This window comes from Rhynchophorus ferrugineus, unplaced genomic scaffold (assembly GCF_030347505.1).
Source record: "Rhynchophorus ferrugineus isolate W39M unplaced genomic scaffold, kcgeb_rfMv2 rfM3, whole genome shotgun sequence".
In the NCBI taxonomy this organism is placed as follows: domain Eukaryota; kingdom Metazoa; phylum Arthropoda; class Insecta; order Coleoptera; family Curculionidae; genus Rhynchophorus; species Rhynchophorus ferrugineus.
The window spans coordinates 21,750,978-21,778,614 of NW_027472582.1; the positions used below are offsets into that span (position 1 = coordinate 21,750,978).

General features: G+C 31.2%; 2 protein-coding genes across 3 annotated transcripts; one reads left to right on the forward strand and one right to left on the reverse strand.

Annotated features, from left to right (window-relative positions):
• Rab7 (RAS oncogene family member Rab7) lies at positions 1-2,941 on the forward strand. Of its 2 annotated transcripts, none has more exons than XM_076398444.1 (5): positions 1-149; positions 543-709; positions 809-903; positions 1,469-1,681; positions 1,793-2,941. In XM_076398444.1, the coding sequence occupies exons 2-5, from the start codon at positions 546-548 to the stop codon at positions 1,945-1,947; spliced, it is 627 nt and encodes a 208-aa protein (XP_076254559.1). In that variant the 5' UTR covers positions 1-149; positions 543-545; the 3' UTR covers positions 1,948-2,941. The 2 variants fall into 2 exon arrangements, with proteins under 2 accessions (XP_076254559.1, XP_076254560.1); XM_076398445.1 differs by lacking the exon at positions 1-149 and adding an exon at positions 261-384.
• On the reverse strand, positions 2,939-27,412 carry LOC143192776 (chymotrypsin-C). The gene is made up of 8 exons (XM_076398442.1): positions 27,255-27,412; positions 24,770-24,991; positions 14,958-15,238; positions 8,005-8,125; positions 7,737-7,950; positions 7,464-7,673; positions 5,506-5,667; positions 2,939-5,428 (listed from the first exon to the last, which is right to left on the reverse strand). The coding sequence occupies exons 2-8, from the start codon at positions 24,974-24,976 to the stop codon at positions 5,220-5,222; spliced, it is 1,404 nt and encodes a 467-aa protein (XP_076254557.1). The 5' UTR covers positions 24,977-24,991; positions 27,255-27,412; the 3' UTR covers positions 2,939-5,219.
• Positions 27,413-27,637: the final 225 nt, after the last annotated feature.

The following is a 27,637-nucleotide window of genomic DNA, read 5'->3' on the forward strand; positions in this document are numbered from 1 at the left end:
AAAGTACCAACATGTTTACTTCAGTAACAAAAATTCCCCCGATGTAAATTATCGCCATTTTGCTTTTGTGGTGTCATTACGCAGTTAAAATCAGTGGTATATTTATACTAATACTTTTGTGTTTGAAAATTTCTTATACCTATCAACAAGTAAGTCAATAGTTTATAATAAATACAATAGACAGACATTCTCAAATGGTTTTTAGTGTATTCATTTAACAATAGAAATCAGCTGACTTTTGTATTCAACAAATTTTCATACACAGTCAATTATATGGGTTCTGTTATTTCCGCCCCTATTTTTTCGATCGTATTAACGTGATGTGGATTTTATACAATACTTAAACATTTATATTGCGAATAATCCTACATATTTATTCTGAAAGTGCGTTGTTAGAGCTTAGACAAAAGAACACGTAATATGCGTAATACTATTTAATTTTTCTTGACGATTAGCAGTCTTGTAATACATTATTAGCTATTATCAAATATGTAAAATAATTTCATAGTAATAACAAATGTGTTTGTAAAATTTTGTTACAGAATATGGCTTCACGAAAAAAGATTCTTTTGAAAGTTATTATCCTTGGTGATTCAAGTGTTGGTAAAACATCGCTTATGAACCAGTATGTGAGTCGAAAATTCACAAATCAGTATAAAGCTACTATTGGTGCAGATTTTTTAACTAAAGAAGTCACAGTAGATGATAGGTAAGTTATTTTACTTACATTCTATGTTGATAACTGTTGACTGTTGAACTATAAACTTAACTGCAACAATAGATATGATTGTAAATTTTGTACTTTCAGAACAGTTACATTGCAGATATGGGATACAGCTGGTCAAGAAAGGTTTCAAAGTTTGGGTGTAGCTTTTTATAGAGGAGCTGATTGTTGTGTTTTAGGTATGTTTCCATAAATTTTAATACATTGAATTTCATAATTTCCTCTATATAATATGATTTTTCCAAAACTGAATTTTCTTCTCAAAATTTGAATATTGATAAATGTTGATCTAATGGTATAGGATTATTTGTTAAATTAGTGTAAATGTTCATGTGGTTTTTATTGTTATATATCTAGATGATTCATCAATATATTGTGTATCATATATATTATATATAATGTATTTCATGGTCAATATTATTCAACCTGTAAGTTTTGGTATGGTTATGTTAGAGGCTCTGTATCATAAATAATATAACCATGTAGAAAGATAGATAATTAAAGATTGTAATTGGAATCAAAATATGTTTATCCAAGGGTGGATGTCAAACATTGTATTTTCAATGTGTAACAACTTAAATATAATAGCATATCTTTTGTGTTTATATCTATTAGATTCAATTCAACAGTCTTTCAGTTTTATTTATATTAATGTTGTAGACTATATTCTTAGAAACTCATCTATGCTATTCATCTCTAAAATATGTTTAAAATTGTCTATTAATTTTTATATCATTTTTACAGTTTTTGATGTAACTGCACCTAACACATTTAAGTCTCTTGATAGTTGGAGGGATGAATTCTTAATACAGGCTTCTCCTCGTGATCCAGAGAATTTTCCATTTGTTTTACTTGGTAACAAAGTGGATCTTGAACCAAGAGCTATTAGTGCAAAAAGAGCTCAACAGTGGTGTCAAAGCAAGAACAACATACCTTATTTTGAGACATCAGCAAAAGGTAAGAATTTGAAAATAGAAAGAATAAGTATATGATTTTCATAAATATTCATTACAGTACAATATTTAAATATTAAATAATTTAAATTGCAAATTTAAATTTAATTTACAGAGGGATTAAATGTGGAACAAGCTTTCCTGGCTATTGCAAAGAATGCATTAGCTCAACAAAATTCAACCATTGATCTTTATAATGAATTTCCCGATCAGATCAAACTTACAAATACGCAAAAACCAAGTGGCAGTGGCGACTCATGTGCTTGCTAGACTTTTGGATTCATTATTGCTTTATCTATAGGTGAGTGCGAAGATATACGAAAAAAGAAAGTTTTTATCTGATGAATTTAAAATGTGTCTTTGTTGGGATAATAATTAAGTAATTGATAAAATGTTACATAAAACAATAGAAAACCTGTATGCTCTATGGTAGAATTTTACACCCTCTTATTAACCATACATGAAAAAGCTCCGTGAATATCCTAACAGACATTTTTTAAATCTAATGTCCCAGAATATATCTATTTATAACTTAGTTCAATTTTATAAATCTGTAAAACTATGCAAGTATTTTTATTACCTAAAATATTTATATTGTAAATCTAAAAATGTGATAAAATTAATTTTTGAATGAAATGTTAACAAACCATGCTTTTATTAATTAAGCTAACACATCCCAAACTATGGTACAAGGTATATATATTATTTTTCTTGCATATACAAAAGTTTTCTTTGCAATAGCTTTACTTTTGTGTATATAAACAAATATTTAGAAATAAATAGGATATTAAGATCTTAGTTACAATATTTTATTGTTTTTATGTAGGCTTATATTTGGATGGTAGTAAAAATAATAATTTGATGTAGTTAATGTATTTAAAGAAAAAACTTTTTTCATATATCTTAGAATATGAACAGTTGATTTTCCTGAATATTCTACTGAATATGTGTGTCATACAATTAAAATTATTTTTTAACCACTAATTCGTTCTCTCATACTTTTGTAGCGTATATTTCTTCAATTTGCTTTATTAAAACAGTTATCGTTTTTCTCTTGTTCGCTCACGTTTCTAGGCATTTTAGATAAACACACATATAGTATAGGTATTTTAAAATTAATGTGATGGAAATTGGAAAAATATACGCAGGTCGTGTATATATACAGTGGTATAGATCACAATGGATTATAATGCCTATAATTTCAATATTTAAAGATTTGTATATTATATATAAGAAACATGTAACAATAAACCATCATATAATTCATTCGACTTTATTTTATAATGTTGTGTAAACATCTTTAATTTACCCAACGACTATTTACATATTACAAAGCCTTAAAATTAACAATATGGATCTATGCGTATGAAAATACCTTAGTCTGTTGTGATGCGGGTAGCGGATCGCTTCGTTACGGGTTCGCACACCACTCTAGCCATTGGTTAAGTAATTGGAATATAAGTGTGATATGAAATAATCATCCAAGTCAAATTAGAAACTAAGCTTACTAAAGACGAATACCTGCTGAAACGATATCTTAGTTGAACACTCACTAATTGCTAAATTACCTACCACAAAGTGTGTTAATCGTTTTCGGAGGTTTGTGGTTCAATGCCCACGTTAGGCAGTAGATTGAAGAGGTTGACATGTCTCAGCGGCAGATAAACATGTTACGTCGTGTGACTGATACGCCATTGGTAATTCGATTATACATTGTTTAATGTTATATTAGAGATCTACTACTATAAAGAATCCCTTAGTATATTTTAGTATCCCTAGCCCGTGGATTTCAGGACCACCGAAGCCGAACTCAGTTGCTCAGTCGTTTACTATAGAAATTTGAGAATGATGAAGCGTGGAAAACCACTTCATACCCTATGTCATGGATATTTTGATAAAAACATTGCGATTCGGAAAATTATGAAAATTTGCCTTTGATGGCGGACTAATGCATAATTGGTACTGAAAGCATTTTGTTCCGAATGTAAACGGGCCGAAGCGAAGTACGAACTAGTTTTTCTATCATAAGTTTCTGTTTATATTAAAACACGAAAGACTTTGCAGAACTTGTGGCTTGGTGGATCCCATAAGTAACTACTTCTTTCTTGGAATAAAATATTTAAAGTTTTAAGTAAACGTCTGTTTTCATCCCTACCCAAATCAAAATTAATATACACATAGATATAGAAATATGTACAAAACATATGGTCGTAAAGGAATATCAATCAATATAGTTGATTATATAATATTTATTTGATTTTATATTGTCAAATAAATAACTAGAAATTTTAAGGAATGCTTAAATTGATCATTGGAGTTTTTCGGATAGAAATGATTATCTTTGACTGTATTTATTGAATTAATGGCATTGTTTTGGATAATCAGTAATATCTCTTTCAGTCTTAAATAGAACTCCAAAGCAGATTTGGAGTATCTGAAGAATTGAGCATACAGAAGATATAAATTATTATTCATGAGGGATTTTCTAAATTACTAAATTTGGATTGAAGTTACAGTCGTGATGTAGAGTAGCTGTGTAACATTTCAATTCAACTGAAAATGTCAATCTTTAAAAAAAGCTGTTAACGCCTGCAGGATGATCTTTTAAATTATAAATGAGTTGATTCTAGCTAATGATAATTAATTTTATCATTTGTTTACATTTGTTGAACGACGAGTGACACTGATTGGGTGCTGCACCCTCAAGGGGATCATAATAAATAACTTAATATCTCCCCTAAAAATATAACATATTTCGTAGCTGAAGGAGTAACTTCCTCCATAGTGTTTGTTATTAGGTGGAGAATGTAGAAGGTAAATGAAAAAAAAATCTGAAAGTAAAATCGATGCAATAAGTTTTCCTAAAATGTGTAAAATGTCTACTTTATCAGAATCAAGTAGGTTATTACTGAAGAGGGCATCTCTACAATTACAAAGATATTAGAATTTCTTTTAGAATTATGAATATAACATTTATGTGTATTTTATTTAATTTTAAGAACTTATTTTAAAAGTAGATTCTGTGAACTGTGTGTTTACTGTGATCGTAGCTAAGAGGCTGCTATCCCTCAGTTTATTAACACCCTCAATTTTCCAATAAGATAGTGAAAGACTAAGCCGTCAGATTACGAAAAAATGCACCTACTGAGAATCTGAGGCTGTCGGTCAATTATAGATCCTTAGGAAAATGTGTCAGACAGTAAGTAGTTTTAAATATTCTCAATTTTTTTCTAATAGAAATTACGTAACACTATCTCACAAATTTACTTAATTTTTACCGTACAGTATCAACAAAATGTTGCTACAACCAGATTTAGCACTGGTTATGGGAAACCACAGATTTTAATTCATTTTTGTTTATACAGACTTCTTTCGTTATAGATTATATAACGTTTGTTCATATAATTTAATGTATTGTATATAACACATACACAATTTTTTATAGAAAACTGTAATATATATATTTATAGCTTATATTAAATATCTAATTAATTTAAATGCAAATTATATCAAATCCATAAAGAACTATGTTCTTATCGTTCTTATTTTTGTAATGCAGCATAAATAAAATTTAAATATTTGGCAACGTCCGTGAATACAACAAAATGCGATGCGTCGCATCTAAAACGATTCTGAAGGGCTACGCTGATGGAAACTAACCCTCGAATTTGCCATACTGGATTGTTGGGATTTGATCCTGGTTTCGGTAATATGAGACCACCGCCTGAATCACCATTACATACAGAAGTACCTGCATAAATAGATATGAAATTAATAACAATATTATCTTTATAAAATATGTTATCTTTTTACGTACGAACATCTTACCGTTTTTAAATCCAGCACAAAATGTTGTACTGCTCGTAAATCTTGAGTAAAATTCTGGGAATGAATAAATGCAAGTCTCTTGGGATACAATTGGCATATGGGCTTTCGTTAGCTGCTCGGTTACTTTACCGGTTTCATCAAAACCCCAACCAGCAACGGTACCTAAAAAATAACATTTTATTTCGCATTTTGCTTAAGCTTAAATTAACAGCACACTTTTTCTTATGATACTATAGAAACTCTTTATTCACATTTTCATTATTCATTGCTTTAAAATGCAAATTTCAACTAGAATTCATTTTCTTTGAACTTTGAGACGCATCTCCAATAACTCCATATAACCAACATTTTTTTAATTACATCTTACATTATTATAGTACTTGCTGCATGCTTAGTACACTATTAATTTACAAATTAATTTTCTAATACTGTTCTGTTGTACTTGCGTGAATACACAAGCAAGGTAAGTACAGGATTAATACACTAGTATGTATTTCCCAATTAAAAATAAAGTTAAGCTACTTCATTGTACAGTTCTTCGTTGGTTACGCAGCGATAAGCACTGTTAATTAATTTTGGTTTTGGCAGTGTTGGATTATTTATTGCTTTGATGTTTTAGTCCAAACTCATATTTGCACCCATCCTATGGGGTTTATGTAAATTGGCTTTATTATTGGCTTTTAGGTCAAGGTAAGAGTATCTTCCGACTATCCAATACAGTTGCCTGATTTTGAGTCTGATCTGCTTTGCTTTTTGTCTAACATGATTTGTCCAATATAACATACCATCAGGATGGATGCCGAGGTATTTAGCCGATTCCGCTTGAAGAATCTATCATCATCATCGGGCATGCGTCAAATGATATAATTAAGTTTTTGGCATTTCCCCGCAACGCAGAATTAACATAAACAGATTTAGAGCTATTAAGCTGTATTTTCCACTCTTTAGTCCATTTGAATATCTTGTTGACTGTCATTTGTACTTTTTCTATCATCGGCAAATGTTTCACGTAGTGTTTTTTTGTTGTTGTGATATCAGTAGTGCAGAGCAGATATAGGAGTGCATCCAAGACTCCCATGGCGAACTCCAGCCGAAGTAGGTTTAAGTGTTGAAAACGCCCCTTCATGCGAGACTAAATTTTTTTTTGAAGAGATAGGATATGACTCCAACTGTTGACAATAGTTCTGCGGTGTAAATTTGCTCATCTTGTAGATAAGTGCCAAATGGCATACTCGGTCAAAAGCTTGTGATATATCCAGGAATATTGCAGGTCAGTTTTCTTCAACTACAACTTACAACAACCGCTATTACTCTGTATGCCCGGTTGAGTGGTGATTTCAAAATCCAAACTGGAAATCTAGTATTTTTATAAATGGAGAAATCCATTTATAATCCTTTCCATTGGAGAAATCAGATGTATACCTACATCAGACTGATAAACAGGATTTGAATTCATTATAGATTCCATATAATTCGGTTGGAATACGTTAGCTAAATGTTGTACAAATAATGATTCACCTTTTTCGTTATTGCGTCAAATCCATTCATTTCGATCATTTTTAATAACGATTAATAGGCAGCACTCAAAAATTGATCTATTAAATGTTCGAGTTGCTTTTCATAGCGAGTAATCTTTGTCTGCATCCGGGCTTAATTCACTTACATATTTTTCGAAACAACTCTGTTTATATCCTTTACTCTTTTGATTTATCTGATTCAACTAATTCTATTCAACATTGTTTTATCCACAGCATTTCTGGTTCTGTGTCATACTCTTCTAGTTTTTCGTCTTTCTTTTATCAATTCCCTAGTTTCGAGGGGATAATTTACCTCATATTCTAATTTCTCTCTATGATTGATGTTAAGTTGCGTGTGTCTTGATGTTGATATACCCAACAAATAAGGAATTTTTACTATATTAAAAATTCTAAATGTATTCTGTTGCTTATTGTTCTTACCAATTTGGTTTGTAACTCTTTCCAGTTGATTACTTCCTTCCCAAAGACAAATTGGCCTTACGAAATCAGTAAATTTAGCCGCCTGACTTAGTTTAATGAGTGCTACGTCATTACTGAAACTTGTAGGATTAAACATTGGATGAACAAGAATGTCATCTACCTTTCTATACTGAATCCCTGGATTTGACCATGCTCTAAGATAATATTTACCTGAAATATATAAAATTTAAGTTTCGCAATAAAACATTTGGCTATTAAACAAATATGTCTTACCTAAATATATTACCAAATTGCTGGGGCTTAGGGGTTTAGGACTTTTCCGATGAGTAACACAATGAGCCACCGTGATCAAGTGTAATTTACTTATTAGTGATGCACCACATATATAAGTCAGATCTATGCCTTTTGAATGGTATATAGCAGCGTGCCATGGAAATTCACCTTCTGACGTTTCTTGACCGTGTGTTATTAAGGGTCTCGGTTGTTTCTGAATGAAACAAAATTGACTAACCTATTTACATATTTTTAAATATTCTCTTACAATAACAGTTCCACAAGCTACGTTATTAAGAAGATCCGCCTGGTTTTGGGGTTTAAGTATAAAGCTGAAATCTCCCTGATAGAAGTCGTCATCTTCACTTGGGGGTAAATCAGGTCTCTCTCTATAAAAAAAAACATAAAAAAACTAATATATACTATTATTATATAAAGTGATATTCATTTGGTAATATGGAGGTACAGCTAAAGAGAAATATTTAGCAAAGACTACCTACAAGTTACCAGTCTAACTCTACAAGCTCATGGGCCAATGGCACTGTTTTTATTTATTGTCCACCTAAACACAACACGGCCAAATATTCCGTAGCTTTCTTTAATACACAAGGTAATATATTTATTGTTGAAGGAAATTTTAACACTCGACTGATATCATCGAAGGCCAGTGAATTGGTCAAAGCAAAGAAACAGAATGCCTACAATATATTTCTACTAGTGAACCAACATATTGGTTATCAGAAACAAACAAAAATCCCGACGCTATAGATTTTTGAATTACGAAATTATTATTATCGATTTAACCCATCCGTTATTAAAATGATATTAATCGTGCTAAAAAGAAGAAATGGCTGAAATGTTCTCTAATCGTTTCGAAAACGTATTCAAAACCCTTCAGGTCTGAAATATATGGAGTTGAAGAAACTAAATTACCAACTATCTAAACTGTAAAAATTATCGTGAAGTATGTTAAACAGATGATAAAGAAAATTAACTGCAAAAATGCTCCTGGATATAATCTAATAACTGCAGAAATTCTACAAGAAATACTAGAAACGGGCACACAATTAATAACATGTATATTCAATGCAATGCTACGAGTGAATTACTTTCATCACATTTAGAAAGTGACTGGGATCATTATGATTCTCAAATCCCAAAAAACCAAAAGGGGTCACCTCTTATAATTCAGGTTTTCAAATAATCTCAAAGGTTTTCCTATTTCCATTACTCTGCAGAAAAACCAAATTCCCGCAGAAAGCAACGCTGTATAAAATTCTGGTTAGAATGCTCTGAGAGATAACCTGCACTACTCCAAGTGTTTCAATTCACAGAAATCCACGAGTTACTCAATGCTGCATGGTTTATGAGGAAAGAACACCCATATCGAGTAAGGCATCCCATTCATAAAAAACTTCACGAATATGCTCACTGTGAGGTTCTCCCTCACAATATACAAATCAGCTGATTAGAGCTCTAACCTCTCACCATTCGCCGGAGGTAGCTGAAATAAGACAATTCAAAATTCTCTAATCTGAAGGGATATCAGCAAAAGACCATTTGGTACTAGTTGGACAACTTGTATATAGTCCGTCCAATAAACCAGCCAATGCACGTCATGGACGAAGTCGAATATATTGCTAATTGCAATTTGTAAAAAATGTTTAAGAATCGCTTCAAACACGGAGCTGATTTTTTCTTCTCATTTTGTCATAATTAAAAATAGAGAATGCAATCTAATACATCAAAGTCAAAATAAACCAAATGTCGAATTTGACATGGTACATCGAAACTTGCTGACGTGTCATATATTTTGATAACGTCCATTGACTGATTTATTGGACGGGCTTATATATTGTTTGGCTGCATTCTCTGATATATCTTAGGCTCATGATAAAGTATGAGACACAGGGCTACAAGTTAAACTAAAAAAGCTTCTCTCTTACTTTCGGTTACTGAAATCTCATCTTACAGTTAGACAGTTTAATATAAAATAAGTTAATAAACCCACTGAGCTATATACAGTATATTCATGAGTTCTACAAGGCAATGTACTAGGTCCAGCATTGTATCTCCTGTATACTCTTAATCTACCGACGATTTTTATACAGCAGTGAATATCTCCTAGGCGGAAGATACTAAATATATTTCCCTGTATCTAGATCGACGTCTAATTTAGAAGAAGCACATAGTTGCTAAACAAAACAAGAAACAGTGAACCAAATGTATTGGCTTATTCGAAAATGAATAGGAGTGAATATCAATAATTGTCAACTTCCCGAAGGTCAACTAACCTAAAATGAAATGGGAGGGGAGAAGCATATACTAGCTAAACGAAAACAACTTGGACTTAAACTATATCAAATGTAGTGGCTTATCAAGCGCAAATCCAAGTTATCATTGGATAACAATGAATTGCTACACAAATCAAGACTTAAGCCTATTTGGTCGTATGGGATCCAACAATCGGGCTATACAGAACTATTGCTAGCAAGTTGAATATAGCCATCATACAACGGTTCCAAAACAAAGTGTTGATACAACATGATATACCTGTAGAACCTATAACGAGTGTAATTCAAAATGTTTGTGTACTTTAAAAGAGTGTTGGTGCATCCCAATGTACCCGCTAAACAGCCAAATGTGAGACGTGATAGTGAAATGTGTAGACTAGAACGTTTAACACCATCCAATCTAGTTACAGGAGATATATAGACTTTCGAATAACATTTAGAAAAGGACTAACACCAAGAGTAGTATTTTTTTTAATTCTAGAACTAAAACATATGATTAGACGTGTAGATACTTGTCATTTGTTAAATATTAGTGATAACAGTAAAATGCGTAGACTAAAACGTTTACTATAATCTATTCAAAATAACAATGAACTTATGTCATCACGATGTCGGATGTATTGACTATCGCCGAAAGTTTTTTTTATTATTTATTTATTACATTGTTACTAGTCGTTTCCGGCTAACCTACAATTTGTCTTTATGAAAACTTAAATCTAGGTATATAACTAGGAGGACACATCGGCATCGGTTAATAAACCCAAACTGGTGTGTTGATATTAGGTTTTTTCTCTCTATGATATCGCCGAAAGTAAATTCGTTTTAAAATCAGACAATATTTTCCTTTCCTAGGAAATATCAAATTCTTCGTATTAGTATCATCAATTAATTATAAGATACAATTATACACAAACAATATCATTAAATATTAAAATATCAACAAAAACAAATAAGGTATAAACTTGCTATTTATTATAATCAAAATAACTGTGAACTCAAGTCATCGAGATGTCCAGTCTATTGAGTATCGCAATTTATAAATTGGTTTCAAAACACCGGGACACTATTTTCCTTGTCATTTTATTCTGGTTAAAAAAAGATACAATGTTGTTTGATACGTTAGAAGCTGTAACCGAATCAGTTTACAAAATTGGCCTAGTTGTCAAATGTCTGCAAAATTCTTCAAAATATTAGTGATAGCAAATATTATAATTGTGCTTGTTTGTTGATACATTTCAAATTGCTGCGTAAAATGAATTATATATTAAAACACTACTTTTGCTTTATTATTTTATTTAGATTATAATTTAGTTACATATCAAAACTCAAATGAACCAAAAATTAAAAGTTAATGCGGCAACATTGCGACATTTTGACGTATTAGATTTAGATTACGCGAATTCACTATTTTATTAAACGGACTATATAATCCGATCCGATTAATGGACAGATATAGACTTTGGAGCAAAATTTAGATCTTCTATATAAAATATATACAATAATTTTTATAAGAAATCACACAAACTTTTTACGTAATAAAATGATAACTTTGTCACTTAAATAACCCAGGATCGGCCATAATTACTTTCAATATTCCTCTTCTTTGACGTCGAAGAAAGTCCCGAAACTAGCGGCATTTAGAAACGCTTAAACCACTTAAAAACCCGTTCACGTAATAAAAATTAATTTATCTATATTTCTTGCGATATAAGATATGAACGGTTTTTCCAGGTTTCATAGTAACTAGGACTGTTTAATATCAATCGGAAATTACAAACCAAGGTGATTTTCTAATCCGGTTTAAGCCTTAGTGTTCCCTTGTGTGTGGGAAATATATAATTTGTAAATTTATGTCAAATTTCTAAGTCATTTATATTAGCAAATACAGTTTCTCAATATTTTAGAAGTTGTGTAGAGAAGATCATATACTCGGAATCATTCTGCGATCATAATTAGTATATTTGTTTCAGTATATATTTTTAAAAATTTCTTGTTATTTTTATAGTATTTACGACAAAAATGCTTTATTCACACGTGGAAACCAAACAAAAGTGTTGTATTCCAAATAAATTATATTATAAGTATCATGCTCTAACCCAGAAACGGATAGAAGTAAACAATGAACTTTTTTTATACAAAGAATATATAATGAGCTCTTACATATATACAGGAAGGTTTTTTTTGCATCTCAAACCGGATGGCTGTAAAGCTTTTTTTAACTCTTTATTTGAAATATTCTTTTAAAACAAAAGAATCTGTTTCCTCAACTTCATGTTGAATATAGGAACTATACAGTACAACACTAAAAAGATTAATAAAACAGCCAATCACATCACAATTTATGTCACCACGTCGGAATGTTGCCGCATCAAATTTGACTTTTGGTTTACAGCGTTTGCCGGTATATAACCTCTAATCATTAACGCTAATATTTTGAAGAATTTTGCAAACATTTGGCAACATAGCCCATCAAATCGTCAACCAAATTGAATTTTATAGACTGTTTCGGTTACATGTTCCGACGCATCGGACAGTATCTCTTTTTAATTGGAATAAAATGAGAAGGAAAAATCCGCTCGGAGTTTAAAACGAATTTTACATTTTTACTGCATGTTTTTCACTGCATTGGCTGTTTTACTGTTGTCAGGAATTATTGATGCCAGGAATCTATTTTAATTAAAACTTAATATTCCTAATTCCAGTGTGGGAGATATATTTTGTAAACCTGTCGAATTTGTGTGTCATTTATAGTATTAAATACAGATCCACAATATTTCAGCAGTTGTGTAGAGAAGATTTTGGACAGTTGTAGTAATTGTATCATAATGTTACCTTAAAACAAAAGAACTTCAAGTGCTATCTATTTATCAGGTAACATACGAATTCTATAGCGAAAGAAACTTTGATTCGATAAAGTTATCAGCGAATTTTCATTGTCTAGCTTTTCGAACACATTTATCAATTAAGCCATGCTGCATTGGTCAGAACAAATCATAGTCAGGTAGAGACAAGACCGGTAGATATTCTGCATGCTAAAGAACTTCTCATGTGGTTTTTCGAGAATATGAATAAGTTTTTTTCTCATCTTGTTCAATTCATAACTGTCGAATCCAGTCTCATGTCGGTGTACCGTGTGGTCCTATATCTACACGAATTTTACGTTTGTGATTCTCGTAAAAATGTAAATTTTCATCACCCATAACAATTTTACGAGTAACTAGTGAAATACACGTGAAAAGTATTTTAAATAATTCCCATTTGATGAAAATACGTTTAAATAGCTGTTTGGTTTTAATAAAATTTGGCAAAATGGTCTCCATTGCCACGGCGGTACTTTTAACTTAATAAGGTTATTCTGGATTAACATTGTTAGTTTAGAAGATTGGAATCTTATATAATGCCCTCGAGTAATTATGATGAGGCGCTTATTATATTAAGTGACTGTAGTTACTCAAGTAACTACTCAAATCATACCTCACAGACAGACATTTTATTGTGAAACAGGGTGACGAATACACTGACATCCATCCAATATATTCAGGTGTTCCGCATGGTAGTGTTCTTGGTCCACTGTTATATCTATTGTATACATCTGACCTATCGACCTCAAAAAACACTACTGTTGCAACATATGCTGACGCTACAGCGGTTTTATCGTCACACAAGGATCCAATATCAGCCACAAGAAACCTCCAACTTCATCTTAACAAAGTCGAATTGTGGTTGTCAATATCTACCCATGTGACATTCACCCTTTGTAGATGATCTTGTCCTTCATTAAATTACATAATTATAAACTTCCGCAGGCAGACAACGTTAAATATCTGGGAATGTATTTTGATGGACGTTTAACATGGAAAAACATATAGTGACAAAACGTCAGCAGCTTGGGCTTAAACTAAATCAAATGTATTGGCTGATAGGGCGTAAATCTAAATTATCCTTAAATAACAAGGTTTTGCTGTATAAGCCAATACTTAGGTCCATTTGGACCTATGGTATTGAACTGTGGGGTACTACTAGCAAATTTAACATAGATATGCTCCAAATGTTCCAGAATAATGTGTTGCGAGTCATCATCGATGCCTCATATTACGTCTCCAACAAACTAATGCAACGCGATACCCCCTTAGAACTGAGTGTGATTTGAAATGTTTGTGCAAAGTACTCTGTGACTAACTGTTAGAGCATCCCAATACACTCAAGAAAACAGTTAAAAGTGCACGATGACAGTGAAGCGCGTAGCCTCAAGCGTAAACTACCATACGAACTGATTAACAGACACATAGATTGAGATATACGAATGTCTAGAATAAGATAGAATAGTATCTAGAATAAGATTTAGATTATAAGTTTGTACAGCATATACTGAAGCGATCTTCTACATGTTAATAGAGTTATATTATATAGCGAAAATCATATTATAATACTTTTGAAATTGTTGCAGATTGTTGAAGTTCTAAGAGGTTAAATAAAAAAAATTAATAAGTCAACAGATACGAGTAATTTTTCCACCAATGACAGAGAAAATCGCTATGGAACACGTAGAATTGTAAATTTAAGAACTAAGCCACCATGGACAAAGATAAATCGCTATATGTTGCATTTAATGAGTTGGAAAAAGAACAGTCGATATAGAATCAGAAATCAAGTGATTTCGAAACATGACAACGCTTGAAAGCATGTTGCATTGCTTCTTTCTATGATTACTTACTCCAATCGATACCAGTGGATTCTAAAGTCTCGTTATTTTTCGATATGAAGTTCAAGTAGTGAAAGAAATGATCTGTGACGGGCAATATTTTGAATCATAAATAACAATTAGAAAAAAAAAACAGTGAAAACACTATTGTATAACTTTTAGAAATACCGAAATTGCTTTCTTATCAACCTAATGAAAAAACAATAGTCTTATTTTAGTACTTACATGATAGGTGGACTGAATCCTGGAGAATTATTAATATTAATCTCCGGTTTATTAGTAAAAAGTTGCCCGGAAGAGATTGGCGCTGCCGTTGTGGTACCACCCACTGGACATATCTGGCGAGCGTTTAGTCTCAGAGTTTTGATAAAAGGTACTGGCTCATTGGGATTGAATCTCACGTAAAATCGCAGTTGGATGGGCGAACCAGGCATTAATTTCACACCAGGATTTTTAATCAGGTAACCTGTGTTGTTATCACGAGTTTCAACCTCTCCAAACCAATTCTAAAAAAAATATATAAATACAAATTTAATATATTTTAATGATTGTCGCTTTATTGTAATAGAGTAGATTACAATGTCCTATTATTTATTGACCACCGTTTAAAAATTAACGTTATTGCTGTTGCTGATAATGAAGTAACACCGACTAGTACAAAATTAAACCAACGATCTATATATAGTCTATCCAAAGTAGTTTTGTACATACATCATCAAGAAGTTTAATGTATTGCTTGTCGCAATTCAAAAATTCGTTTTAGAATCAAACAATATTTTCCTTCTCATTTTATTCTAGTTAAAAAGAGACACAATGCGGTCTGATAAGTTGGAACAAGTAACAGAACTATTCTGCCAAAGTTGCCCAGTTGTCAGACGTATACAAAATTCTTCAAAACGACAGTGATTAGAAGTTATAAACCTACAAACGTTATTTTAATGTTTGCTTGCTTTGATAAATTTCAAATCGCTGTTTATTATTACTCTGAATAAGAATTCCGAAGCCATATAGAACAAATTGCGTCTCTATTCAGTTACTTTGAACAAGAACAAGATAATCGGCCTCTTGTCAGTAAAATTGGTTAGAGAGGTAAGCATTTTATGAAAAATATATATAAGCGTGATGTTAGCTCTATCAAATATTAAATATATGAAATGTATAAAGACAATGAGTAGTTTAAAAAATGCAATATTTAAAAGCATATAATAAAATGATGGAAAACTTATTATTTCAATTTATGTATTTAGATGAGATATGGATATTTCAGAATGGGACCAATATGCTCAATGGTCACTCATGGCAAGATGTTAATAAAAATAGTGTTATGACAACAAAAGTTGATGGGAAAAGTTAAACGTTGAAGCCACACTTGATAAGGTTTTATTAGTCATAACTTTAATTAATAATTCATTACATATATATTATATTTCACGCTGGAAACAGACATGGCTAATGGTACACCTTCGGTTTCGATGAACTCGATCAAACACATCAAAGGAGAAATTGACAAATGATGGTATTGTGAAGAAATGTTAGATAGATACGAAATTAAAGGCTTAGTTATTTATTTGAATGAAATTTTCTGAATATGATATGATTCAATGCTGTCAATTTCTAAAACAGGGTGATGAGAGTGGAAATAAGCAAAGGTGAGTATATAATGAATATACGATAACTATAGGAAATATTATTATAGTGTGTAAAATATTAATATGCATAGATATGTGTGTAATTGTTCAGAATGTACATGAAAATTTGATTAAAAACTGTTTTGCAGATATGGCAAATGCATTAAGAAAGGTGTATACAGGCATTAACAGAACAAACGAAGAAGATATACAGTGACATCAAAATGTCTTTACAATGACTAAACGTAACTGAAGGTACTAAATTGCGAACTAAACGTAAAAAAGTGAATGTGCTCTCTAATGAAAGTGAAATGTATAATACTTGGATATACAATTGTTAATTAGGTGGATTAGGCCTCCCGGGCATACAACTACAAACGCGCCTAGAACTCTAACTCATAGGTGTTATTAAAAAGTGTTCAATGTAAACATAATCAAACACAAACTAACCTACAAACTATTATGCCTGTGTTTAATTGCTTCGATGATATATTCATTGGATTTTCTATAATGTTAAAATAAATTATATTTTATAACTAAAACTCATAGTTGAACGGCAACATTGCGATGTTTTGACCTCACAAATTTAGATGACGTATGTTCTAAACTACTTTGGATAGACTGTATAATACCGTCAATTTTTACCATTACGTAAAATACCAAATAATTTTTATAGATATTTATATAGAATATAGACAAAGAAAGGGTATGAGTAAATTTTTAAAATAATTTAATTAATGTTAATTTATTTAAATTAAATGCGCATAACTTTGTAATTTATAATGTAGACTTTATAGTAAATGGTTAAACTATTTTATATATTCAAAGCCAATTACTACTAACAGGTTTATGCACATCTTTATTGGTATTTGTGATATACCATTGGACATAATATTAGTGTTAAAAACAGGAAAAGGAAAAACAATAGTCACAACATTTCAATAATATAAACAGGGAATTAATACTGTGCCATTAAAAACATTATTATCAACCATAGGTAAAACATAATCAAAAGATCAACAACCATTTTTGACGTAATCTTTTTATTCTAAATCATTTTCATTGGGATCAAGATGAAAGAAGACAGACCTTGTTATTACTAAATATGGTTAAGACATGTAATTAATTATTTTTAGATCCTGTTGAAGTGAGATCTCATTGTTGAATACAATATAAAAACAAAAAATATATCAAACAAAGTTCATAATTTACATTTATTTAATATAGTAGTCTGAACATCAAGGTTATAAATTATAAATATATTTAGGATTTATGTTGTTTATTTTACTTAATCTTAGGTAATTAAATTTGATTGGTTTATTTCATACTCCTACTAGAATTGTTTAAAAATATTCCAAAACTCAAACGATTCTCAAACGATATAAAAATGGGGAAAAAATCCGAAACCCATATGTTGTTATACCAGTATATTTTTCATTGTCAAAAATATGTAAATTTTAATGATTCCTATTTAGATGAGAATGTATGGAGCTAAGATATATGCATTTAAATGTGATGATGGTTGAATCAGAGTAGATAATTTCAGAACATTTTCGGAATAAAAATTTGCTCAAGTAACTTGTATTATTTAGGATAATAAAATAATTAGTTCAAAAATTTACTTGTTTGAAAACAAATTAACCATTGATGGACAGCTGCAAAACCTAAAATAAGTTTGAAGAAAACGTTACAGTGATTTTAAGGTTTCTATTCGGCAAAAAAAATATAGAGAAATATAATGGGTCATAAAATAAATGCAATAGTGCATGCAAATAATAACCATGTTCATACTGTGTGTGTGGAGGGCCGGATGTAAATATAAGTACAACTAACGACTTTATTGTTTTGGGTCCTACGCTTTGGTCTAAAATATTTACAAGACAGTAAGAAAGTTACAAGTAAAATGATTTGTTGAAAGATAAAAAACGAAACAACTGTTGTTTTCCAATTGTGAATGTTTAAATACAGTGCATCATTTCCTAACGGATCTTGCTCTAGCCCAGAAACGGCTTTTAAAAATAAGCAATGATAAACTAAAAGGTTATGAAAGATGCATCTTTTCTTCTCAGACTGGATGGCTATAGTCACAAATATGCAAAAGCATTGCTTAATCAAGACGCAACACCTAATTGTAATTTACAGACGCTTTTAAAGCAGGCGAACCTAGGCAGTGCAACACCAAGAAGACCAAAAGTTAAGTATATAATACATGGACTGAAAAGTCCCACACCTAACAAAGAAAACGCGTTTTTTTATCAAAATTAGCTTTATTCATCAACGTAATCGCCATCAAGAGCCACACAATCATTCCAGCGTCGCTCTCGCATTTCAGTACCACTTTTGTTGAACAATTTATCTTTTGACTCAAAATAGGCCTCAGTTTCAGCGATAACCTCTTCATTCGAGCGAAATTTCTTAGCAGTGAGCGTATTTTGAGCTCTGCTAACAGCCAGTAGTCACTGAGAGCCGAATCTGGCGAATACGGTGGATGTGAGAGTAATTCAAAATTTGTTCATGTAGTTTTGCCAATGTTTTTATTGACTTGTGACACGGTGTGTTGTATGAGTGAAACAAATGTTTTTTTCTTTGCCTTATACGATCGTTTCTTCGCAATTTCGGCTTTCAAACGTTCCATTAACACTGTATAATATTCTACTGTTGATCGTATTTCCCTTCCCAAGATTGTCGTTGAATATTACACCACGCACATCCCAAAATACCGAGGCCATCACCTTTCCAGCCGATTGTTGTACTTTCGGGCTCTTTGTATGAGGTTCACCAGTTGCTATCCACTCAGATGAGGATCGTTTTGATTCCGGAGTGAAGTCATGTATCCACGTTTCATCCATTGTCACATATTGATGCAAAAATTCCGCTTTGTTACATTTAATGACCAAACACTGCTCAAAATCATTAACACGTTCTTGTTTTTGGTCAACTGTGAGAAAGCGCGGCACCCACTTTGAACAGAGCTTTCTCATAGTCAAATGCTCATACAATATAAAACCAACACGTTCTTTTGATTGTCTCTTTGAGTGATATTTACGATGTTAGCTAACTCACGCATCTTCACTTTTCGATCATCCTAAATGATTCTTTGATGTTTTTTGGTATTACCACATAATTTGGATGTCCACTGCGTTCTGCAACATCGGTGTCTGTACCACCAAGTTAGAAGTCAACAAACCAATTTTAATTACAAACCAAAAACCAAAATTAAAATACGAAATTGTTTTTAATCCAGTGTTTAGAAAATTATAAAAGTAAAAGTGTTACTCTTAACACAATAACTCACAAAGTTATGAGTACAATGTCATGAAATTTTAATAGCTTTCTTTTAAAGCCTAGTACTAACTGAAAAACTTTCATTATTCTATTATTGTTATTATGTTATTTAAACGCCTGAAACTAAAATTCTCAATCATATTGTATGCTAGCGAATGCCAGTATATTTTAATACTGTTAATTGTCTAAAGTGTTCTTCGAAAGCAAAATAATAAGAAAAATATCAATATCGAAGGTACATCGATATTTTTTACATCAAAAAAATAACTGACTTTCAAGAAGGTAATTCCTTGCATCCTCTGAATATTTTGGAATAAATGTGTTTCAGAAAATCATCTAGCTACTGAATTTAATTAGATAGACATATATGTCGATACATATAATTTGAAAGTTTTTCCGAAATAAAAAATCTGGAATTTGCAAACAAAGTGAAAACGATTTAATTATTCGTCGATTTTTTTATTACTTTTGAAGTCTCTGAGTTCATCTGAGAATTCTGTCCTGAGTTGCGGAATTAGAAAGAGTCATGAGGTGAGAGGTTCTGACTTTTTAAACAAATTAAGCTTTTTAAAAACTTTGTTAAGCCACACGTTATATCTTCAAAATATTGATCATAAAAAACGAGCTTCACTGATCTTTCTAAAACTCATTGAGTACTAACTTGCTGATATAGCAGATGTTCTTGTTATAACTGCTAAAGGTCGAATAGAAGAAGGTCAAATCAACTACCATTTTTCTTGACCTTCCTTGAAGGATTTATATTAGTCTTCAGCACAATGGAAATAATCGATTATTTTCAAGGTTGTATCATAACATATTATATTAGACGTATCACAGTTTAGCTCTTTTATTTAATTTGCAAATACTAGTACCTTTAAAAACCATTTTTTGAAGAGTCAATACGTGTTTATATATATATTAGAAATAATTTAATCAAAGTAAGATATTTAATTGACTACAATAACATGCCAATTTTAATGCCAATAAATTAACAATCGTGTCATATCATATCGATGAATTAATATAAAATTAGTAGCATATATATGATTAATATAGTGTCGAATTTTTAGTTCTGCTGTTAAAGATTCTACTTCCCACATTTATTGAACAATCTAGCAATAAAGCTAGGAAAAAAGTAATTTCTGAATTTCCAATGGATGATTTCTGACTCTTTAATATTCCTAATGTTTCTTAATTTCTCTAATTTGATCTTTAATAGTATAAGCTAGTCAAGACTGGTAGAACGTCAATAGAACAACAATAAAGAAATGAATGAAAATTAATCCAAAAGCTATGAGTCAGTTGCATATGTCGGAAGAAGCTTGTGCTGATATTGTACTAATAATAACTGATAGTCCAGACCACTTCAGAATCATAACCAAATGGGACAGGATACAAAGAGACTATGGAATGATATTGAGCAAAAACAAAATGAAAGTTATGGTAATGGGGGATCCAGAAGGAATAAATAACAATATAAATATATACTGTTGTAATAGTCGCTGGTTCCAATCCTGCTGGGGCATGGATGTACTTTATGTTTGTTATGTCTGTCTAAGTTGGCCACTGGCCAGCCGGTAGGCTTAATGTCGAGGAACGTGGTTCGGAGCCCACGTTAAACAGTAGATGCACTCCAGTTAAAGTCTCGTTGTTAAAAATAAGACTTGAAAACATATAAAAAATTTAAATTGAAGGAATAATGAGGGAGCAAGTAAATTAATTCAAATATCTGCGAATATAATTGAATTGAAAAAATTGAAATTCATTAATAAAAAGGAGATATTAAAAAAACAAAATAGAAACATATAAAATAATATGTCGACCAATCCTAACGTCTGAGTCATGGGTAATATTTAAAAAATACTATTATGACTTAAAAAACGATCCGTTGGTAGTGGTTACCTTTATTGTTATAACCAGTATAGTCATTTTGAATCTAAAAAATCAAATAATGGCTATAATTAAAATATCATTCAATTAAATGTTTCTATTGTTGTCTGGATTATGTCTACGTTGCCTAGCTAGCAGCAAGCTATGACCAGTGACGAATTAAGACTATTTAATGACCTAAGCAATGCACGCCTCTGGGTCCCGCTATACATAAATAAACTTTTCATATGGTAGCATTTTTTTTAGCTGTTGCTGCTACCCCTCAAGACGTGATGCCCTATGCAATCGCTCAATTTGCTTATGGGCTAATCCAGTACTGACTATGACACTTCTTGTTCACAAATTTCTGGATGTGAATTAAGTTTCAACATTTTCAAACGCTTTTTATATGTTACATAACTTCGAAAATATATAAGTTTCTATTACATAAAATTAAAGGCTAACTCAGACTGAAATGCAACATCATTTCAGTCAGTTAGCAAACAGGGTAAAAAAATTAGAAAAAAGTTAAAGAAAAACAAAAATGAGTAATTCGTTCTTAAGATTTATAACATGTAACGTAAATGGGCTAAATCAACGAGTTCTAGAACTAGAACTATTTCTGAGAACAAACAAATATAGCTCTCATATCGAAGACTCATTATTTAAAAAAAAAACCTTAAAAGACGGTGTTATGAGGCATACAGTACACCCCACTGAACGTGCTCGAGGCCGAACAGCTATAATTATAAAACAAAATATACAGTATTCCCAACAAAATGAGATAACTAAGAAGAAATACAAGATACGATAGTTAGAATTGAAAAGAACGGCGCTGAAATAGAAATAGAAGCTATATACTGTCCACCAAGATACAGCAACAATAATACAGAAATTTTCTTTAATTGAGATTAGGCCCAAGGCTTATTATTGGAGGGAACTTTAATGTTAAACGCACAGCCTGGGTTCACGATTAATAACACCTGGAAAAGGAAACGAATTATTTGCAACAATAAATATTACTAATTGTAACTATCATTCGGGGCGTGAACCCACTTACTGGCCCACCGACAGTAATAAAGTGTCAGACCCACTGGATTTTAGATTTCAAAAGACATCTCATTAAATCAAATACAACTCGAGAGCCTGTGCGAACTATCATCTGGTCACACTCCAGTATTCTCAACACTTAAACCTATTTTGGTTAGAGTTCCACAGGGTCTTGGACCGGTCCTGTATCTGCTCTATACTGCTGATATCCCAACAACAAAAGAAACAGTACTTGGAACATTTCCGATGACACAGTTATCATGGCAAAATATGTATCTCTGCCTAAAACCTTAGAAAAAATACAAGTAGCGGTCAACAAGATCTACAAATGGAGTAGAAAATGGAAGATACAGCTTAATAGCTCCATATCTGTCCCTATTAATTTTGCATTGCGGCGAAATGACAAAATCCCAATTATATCACTTAACGGATGGATGCCCAGTTCCTCATTCAGAATCTGCTAAATACCTCGGAATACATCTTTATGGTAGGTTAAATTGGAAACGTCATGTCAGACAAAAAGCAGAGCAGATTAGACTCCAAGTCAAGCAACTGTACTGATTAGTCGGAAGATATTTTCAACTTGACCTAAAATCAAAGAGATTGGTTTATCAGTCAATCATGAAGCTTATTTGGACCTATAAGGTGCAAATATGGGGTTGCACTAAAACATTAAATCAACTAGTAATTCAATGCACCCAAAAACAAAGTTCTGCGATTAATTATCGATTAATTACCGAAGTTACATAACCAGCGAAGAGCTGCACGATGACCTCGAAATCAAATAGATATACGAAGGGATCCAAGACTTCGCCTTAAAATATGAAATAAGATTACTAAATCGCAGCAACGTGGAAGCAGTATAGCTACTGGACAACACGCAGGAAATCGGAAGATTGAAGCGAACCAAACCACACAAACTTGTTTAGTGTATAACAGGTCAATTGAAAAGTCTGACACATAGGTGGTGCTACTAGAATTAAATCCATATGTTTTTTAGTTAGCCCTAACTCTCAAAAGATACGTGTGTAAAATGACAGCTGTCGGATCATCAGTTTGTGAATTATAGGATTTTGAGTGAAGCAACTTTTGTTATTGTGAAAAAAATGGATAAAAAGGAATTTCGCGTGTTGATAAAATAGTGAATTTTGAAGGGAAAAAATATAATTGAAGCAAAAACATGGCTTGATGCCGAGTTTCTGGACACTGCCCCAGGAAAATCAACCATCAAAGATTGGTATGCTAAGTTTGAACGTGGCGAAATGAGCACCGAAGACGGTGAACGCAGTGGACGCCCAAAAGAGGTTGTTACCGACGAAAACATTTAAAAAATTCGCAAAACGATATTGAATGACCGTAAATTGAGATTGAATGAAATAGCAGACACTCTAAAGATATTAACTCTACGTGTACATCATATCATTCACGATTATTTGGGTATGAGTAAGCTCTGTACAAAGTGGGTCCCGCGCGAGCTCACTTTTGACCAAAAAACAACGATGAGTTGATGATTCGGAGCAATGTTTGAAGATGATCAAGAGTAATAAATCTGAGTTTTTGCGTCGATATGTGATCGACGTGGGAAAACGCAACAGTCGGTTGGCAAGGTTATGGCGTCTGTATTTTGGGATTCGCATGGAATAATTTTAGTATTCATAACAGCGACTGTTACATAGCATTATTGGACCGTTTCAAGGACGAAGTCGCCGAAAAACGGCCTCATTTGAAAAAAACCCTTTGAAGGGAATTATATTTACTGTGGTGGGCCGGGGACTTTTCATTTAACCTGTTAAGTGTATTCCTAACTTTAGTTTGGACTAATTAACTTAAGTTGATTAGTTTTATTTTAATTTAATTTAAAAAACATACTGTTGCATTAATACCGTACTTATCTTGCTTGTGTATTCATGCAAGTACAACAGAGTAGTAGTAATAAATTAATTTGTTAATTAAGATTGTACTAAACATATCTAAACTAAGACGTAATTATTAAAAAAAATAAAGGCTAAATCAAAAAGGTTAAGGAAAGAAAAATATCTCAATCATAAAAAATTTTGTTGTTGAAAGAAACTTTCTGAAATGTTGGTTTTTCTTTTATACTGAATCATTATTTGTTAACATTCCGGTTAAATAAAAAACGATTTTTCTAAAAACGATCACATATACCCTAATTTATAATAATCAATAAAACTTGTCTTTACTTACCCCCAGCTGGATAGTTTCTTTATTCAAGAGAACTCTGAACCAAACCCCATTTAGCTCAGCTTCCGTTTTTAAATTAACTATAGCGTACCAACGGTCAGGTTCTGAGGGATTTATTTCATATCGTAATACGTCTGGGCATGGTGAAACTAACTGCTGTGCGATGGTGAATGCGAAGAGGAGGCACGTTACCAAACATGCCAAAAACATTTTATAAACAACTATCTGAAACGGCAACAAGAGAAAACGGTATAAGACAACTTGATAAATACTAGTTTCTCATTTTAGACTGAAAACAATGGAACATTAATAATCTAATAACTTTTTAATTATTTCAGTGTTAGCATTAACTTTGGAATACCACTTTAGATTTCATAAATTACTTTGGTTTCCCAGATAAAGGAATTAATGTCAAAGAATTTAGTAAATTCGAATTTGTATAGTGGTCGGCCATGTGATAGCATAACATCAATTTGTTTGCGTCTTCGTAGAATGATAGTGATACCGAATAACAAGTAATTTTCGAAATCTAACATACACCATTTTGTTATTATTGAAAAGTAAATCTAATACAAAAAATGTCAAGTAAATGTCAACAACTTTAAGGTTATTTAAAAATACAAAACATAATATTATGATATCTTAGCGCAGTCTAGTAGCGCTTATATCGTAATGTTGAATAAAACGATTTGAATGTTAATGATTTAATTTTTTTTCTAGCATAGTATTTTTGTTTTTATATGTTTTCGTCAATTATGGAATGGCTCTCTTAATTATTAAGATATCCAAGTGTTTGACATTTTAATTTTTAACTCTTGCTTTTTTTGATCACTATCTTATTCATATTATACATACTGTTTGTTTTAAATTGTGTTATATCATTATTAATAAGCAAATAAGTGATTGCAGTAATTTATGAATAACAACAAAATACGTCTAAATTAGAGAAACCAAATTTTCTTTATATAAATAATTTTTATAGAACTATCTATATAGATTATATTTTTAACATTTACTGCTACTATTTGAGAAGTAGTTGAGGAATTGAGGCTAATTCGATATTGTTGAAAGTATTAAACCACTTTGTGTGTTTTTACTAACGAGGCTAATCTAGGCGCCAGAAGTTCTGACGTCCTTTCGACGTCATTACAAACTAATTTCCAGGATTTCTATACCACAAATATCACCAGAGTATTTATAAATGTATAACTAGAGAAACTACTACTTCAACAATAATAATAGTAAAAATATTTACACTTTGAACTAATTTTGAGAATTCATTATACAAAAAGTAACTTACGTTACATCGTTTAAGACTTATTAGGTTGGTGCTGTTTGACGATAGAAGTATTTCAGTTATTTCGATTATATTAATTAAAAATTAAATACCTATTAGTAAAGAACGGTTTAATTGTCTCAAAAATATGTCGCTTATCTAACAGTAACTAGAAATATCATTATTTTGTCATAAACATAATTTGATAAATAATAACGTATACATTTTTGAAAATACTATTAAATTTATTTAATAAAAAACAGAAAAAAAGAATCAATTAAAATTAATATAATCCATTCATCCTATGCTATATAGCATATCTGACTGATGCCACCTATGGTAGGTAAATCCTCGTATCTGATATATTTAATTCCTAACTGTTTTGAAAAACCTAATCTCTGATACAGACAGTATTTTTTATATTTTTTACTCTTTATTTTCTTATCAGTAATCATTATATATTTTATCATATTAAAACAATAAATTGCAAATTCTGTTCGCATTATTCATGTAAACACTTAAGGAATACCTTCACTCAATGAGATTTATGACTTGCCACTGAGTTGGCAAGAAAATATTTTCAGCATTAACGTAAAGACAAATTTGTGATTGCTTTGGTAGCTTATTTGGATTGATGATCTTTAGGATAAGATTAATGAAATAAAAATATAAATGAATTTTTTAAAGTTTAAAAATAACTACATGATTTCTTATTATCATTATCCTATTCCCAAAATCAGATATCAAAATCACACAAAGAAATGTTATAGAATAATATTTTTCCATAAATGTAATAAAATAATTCTAAAAATAATCAAAATAATATTTATAATTTTCAGAAAAAAATAATTCTACTTTAATTATCACATATTTTACATAGTTTGTAAATTCAAAATATTTTTTAAATATCCAAATAATAAAGTATTTCATAGCAATATTAGAAAATATCTTACTTACTGTGTATATGTTTGTATAAATTAAAAGGTATATATATTTTCAAATAACATCCAAGTTTAAAAAATGATATACTTTAAAAAAGTTACATGTCAAACCCGAAGAACGTCCACTGACATACTCGTATAATCACAAGGATTTGTTATTAGTTTTAAGTTCCTGGTTAATGATAATGGATGTACATTTTTCGTCAAACGCGTTTAGGCGAAAATTCGAAAACCCAATGGTTAAAGAATCAAAATAAGACTGATGACTAACCGAAAAACATATTAGCCGGCTCACTGGACAAGAAATAAACCATCCACGGTAAACAAGTTGGTCAACATTCGCTTCGAGGTAAACTCCGAAGAATATTCGATAGAGAAAGGAAAAGAGGAATCCCCATATACCTGGTGGTTCAGGTCGAACAATTAACCTGTTTCATAATTCGCGCTGTACATCTAAAAATAAATCTTAAGAAGCCCATTTGTATTTCATTATTTTATGATTTCGAGTTCATTAACTGTGTTCTATTTTAGATATTTTTTTATCAGTTACCGTCTATAATCATATAACGTATTCAATAGAGCCAATACTTATTGTATTTAATTTATACAATAAATTTCAAAAATTCAATAAACAGGGATTTTTTATTTACGTTG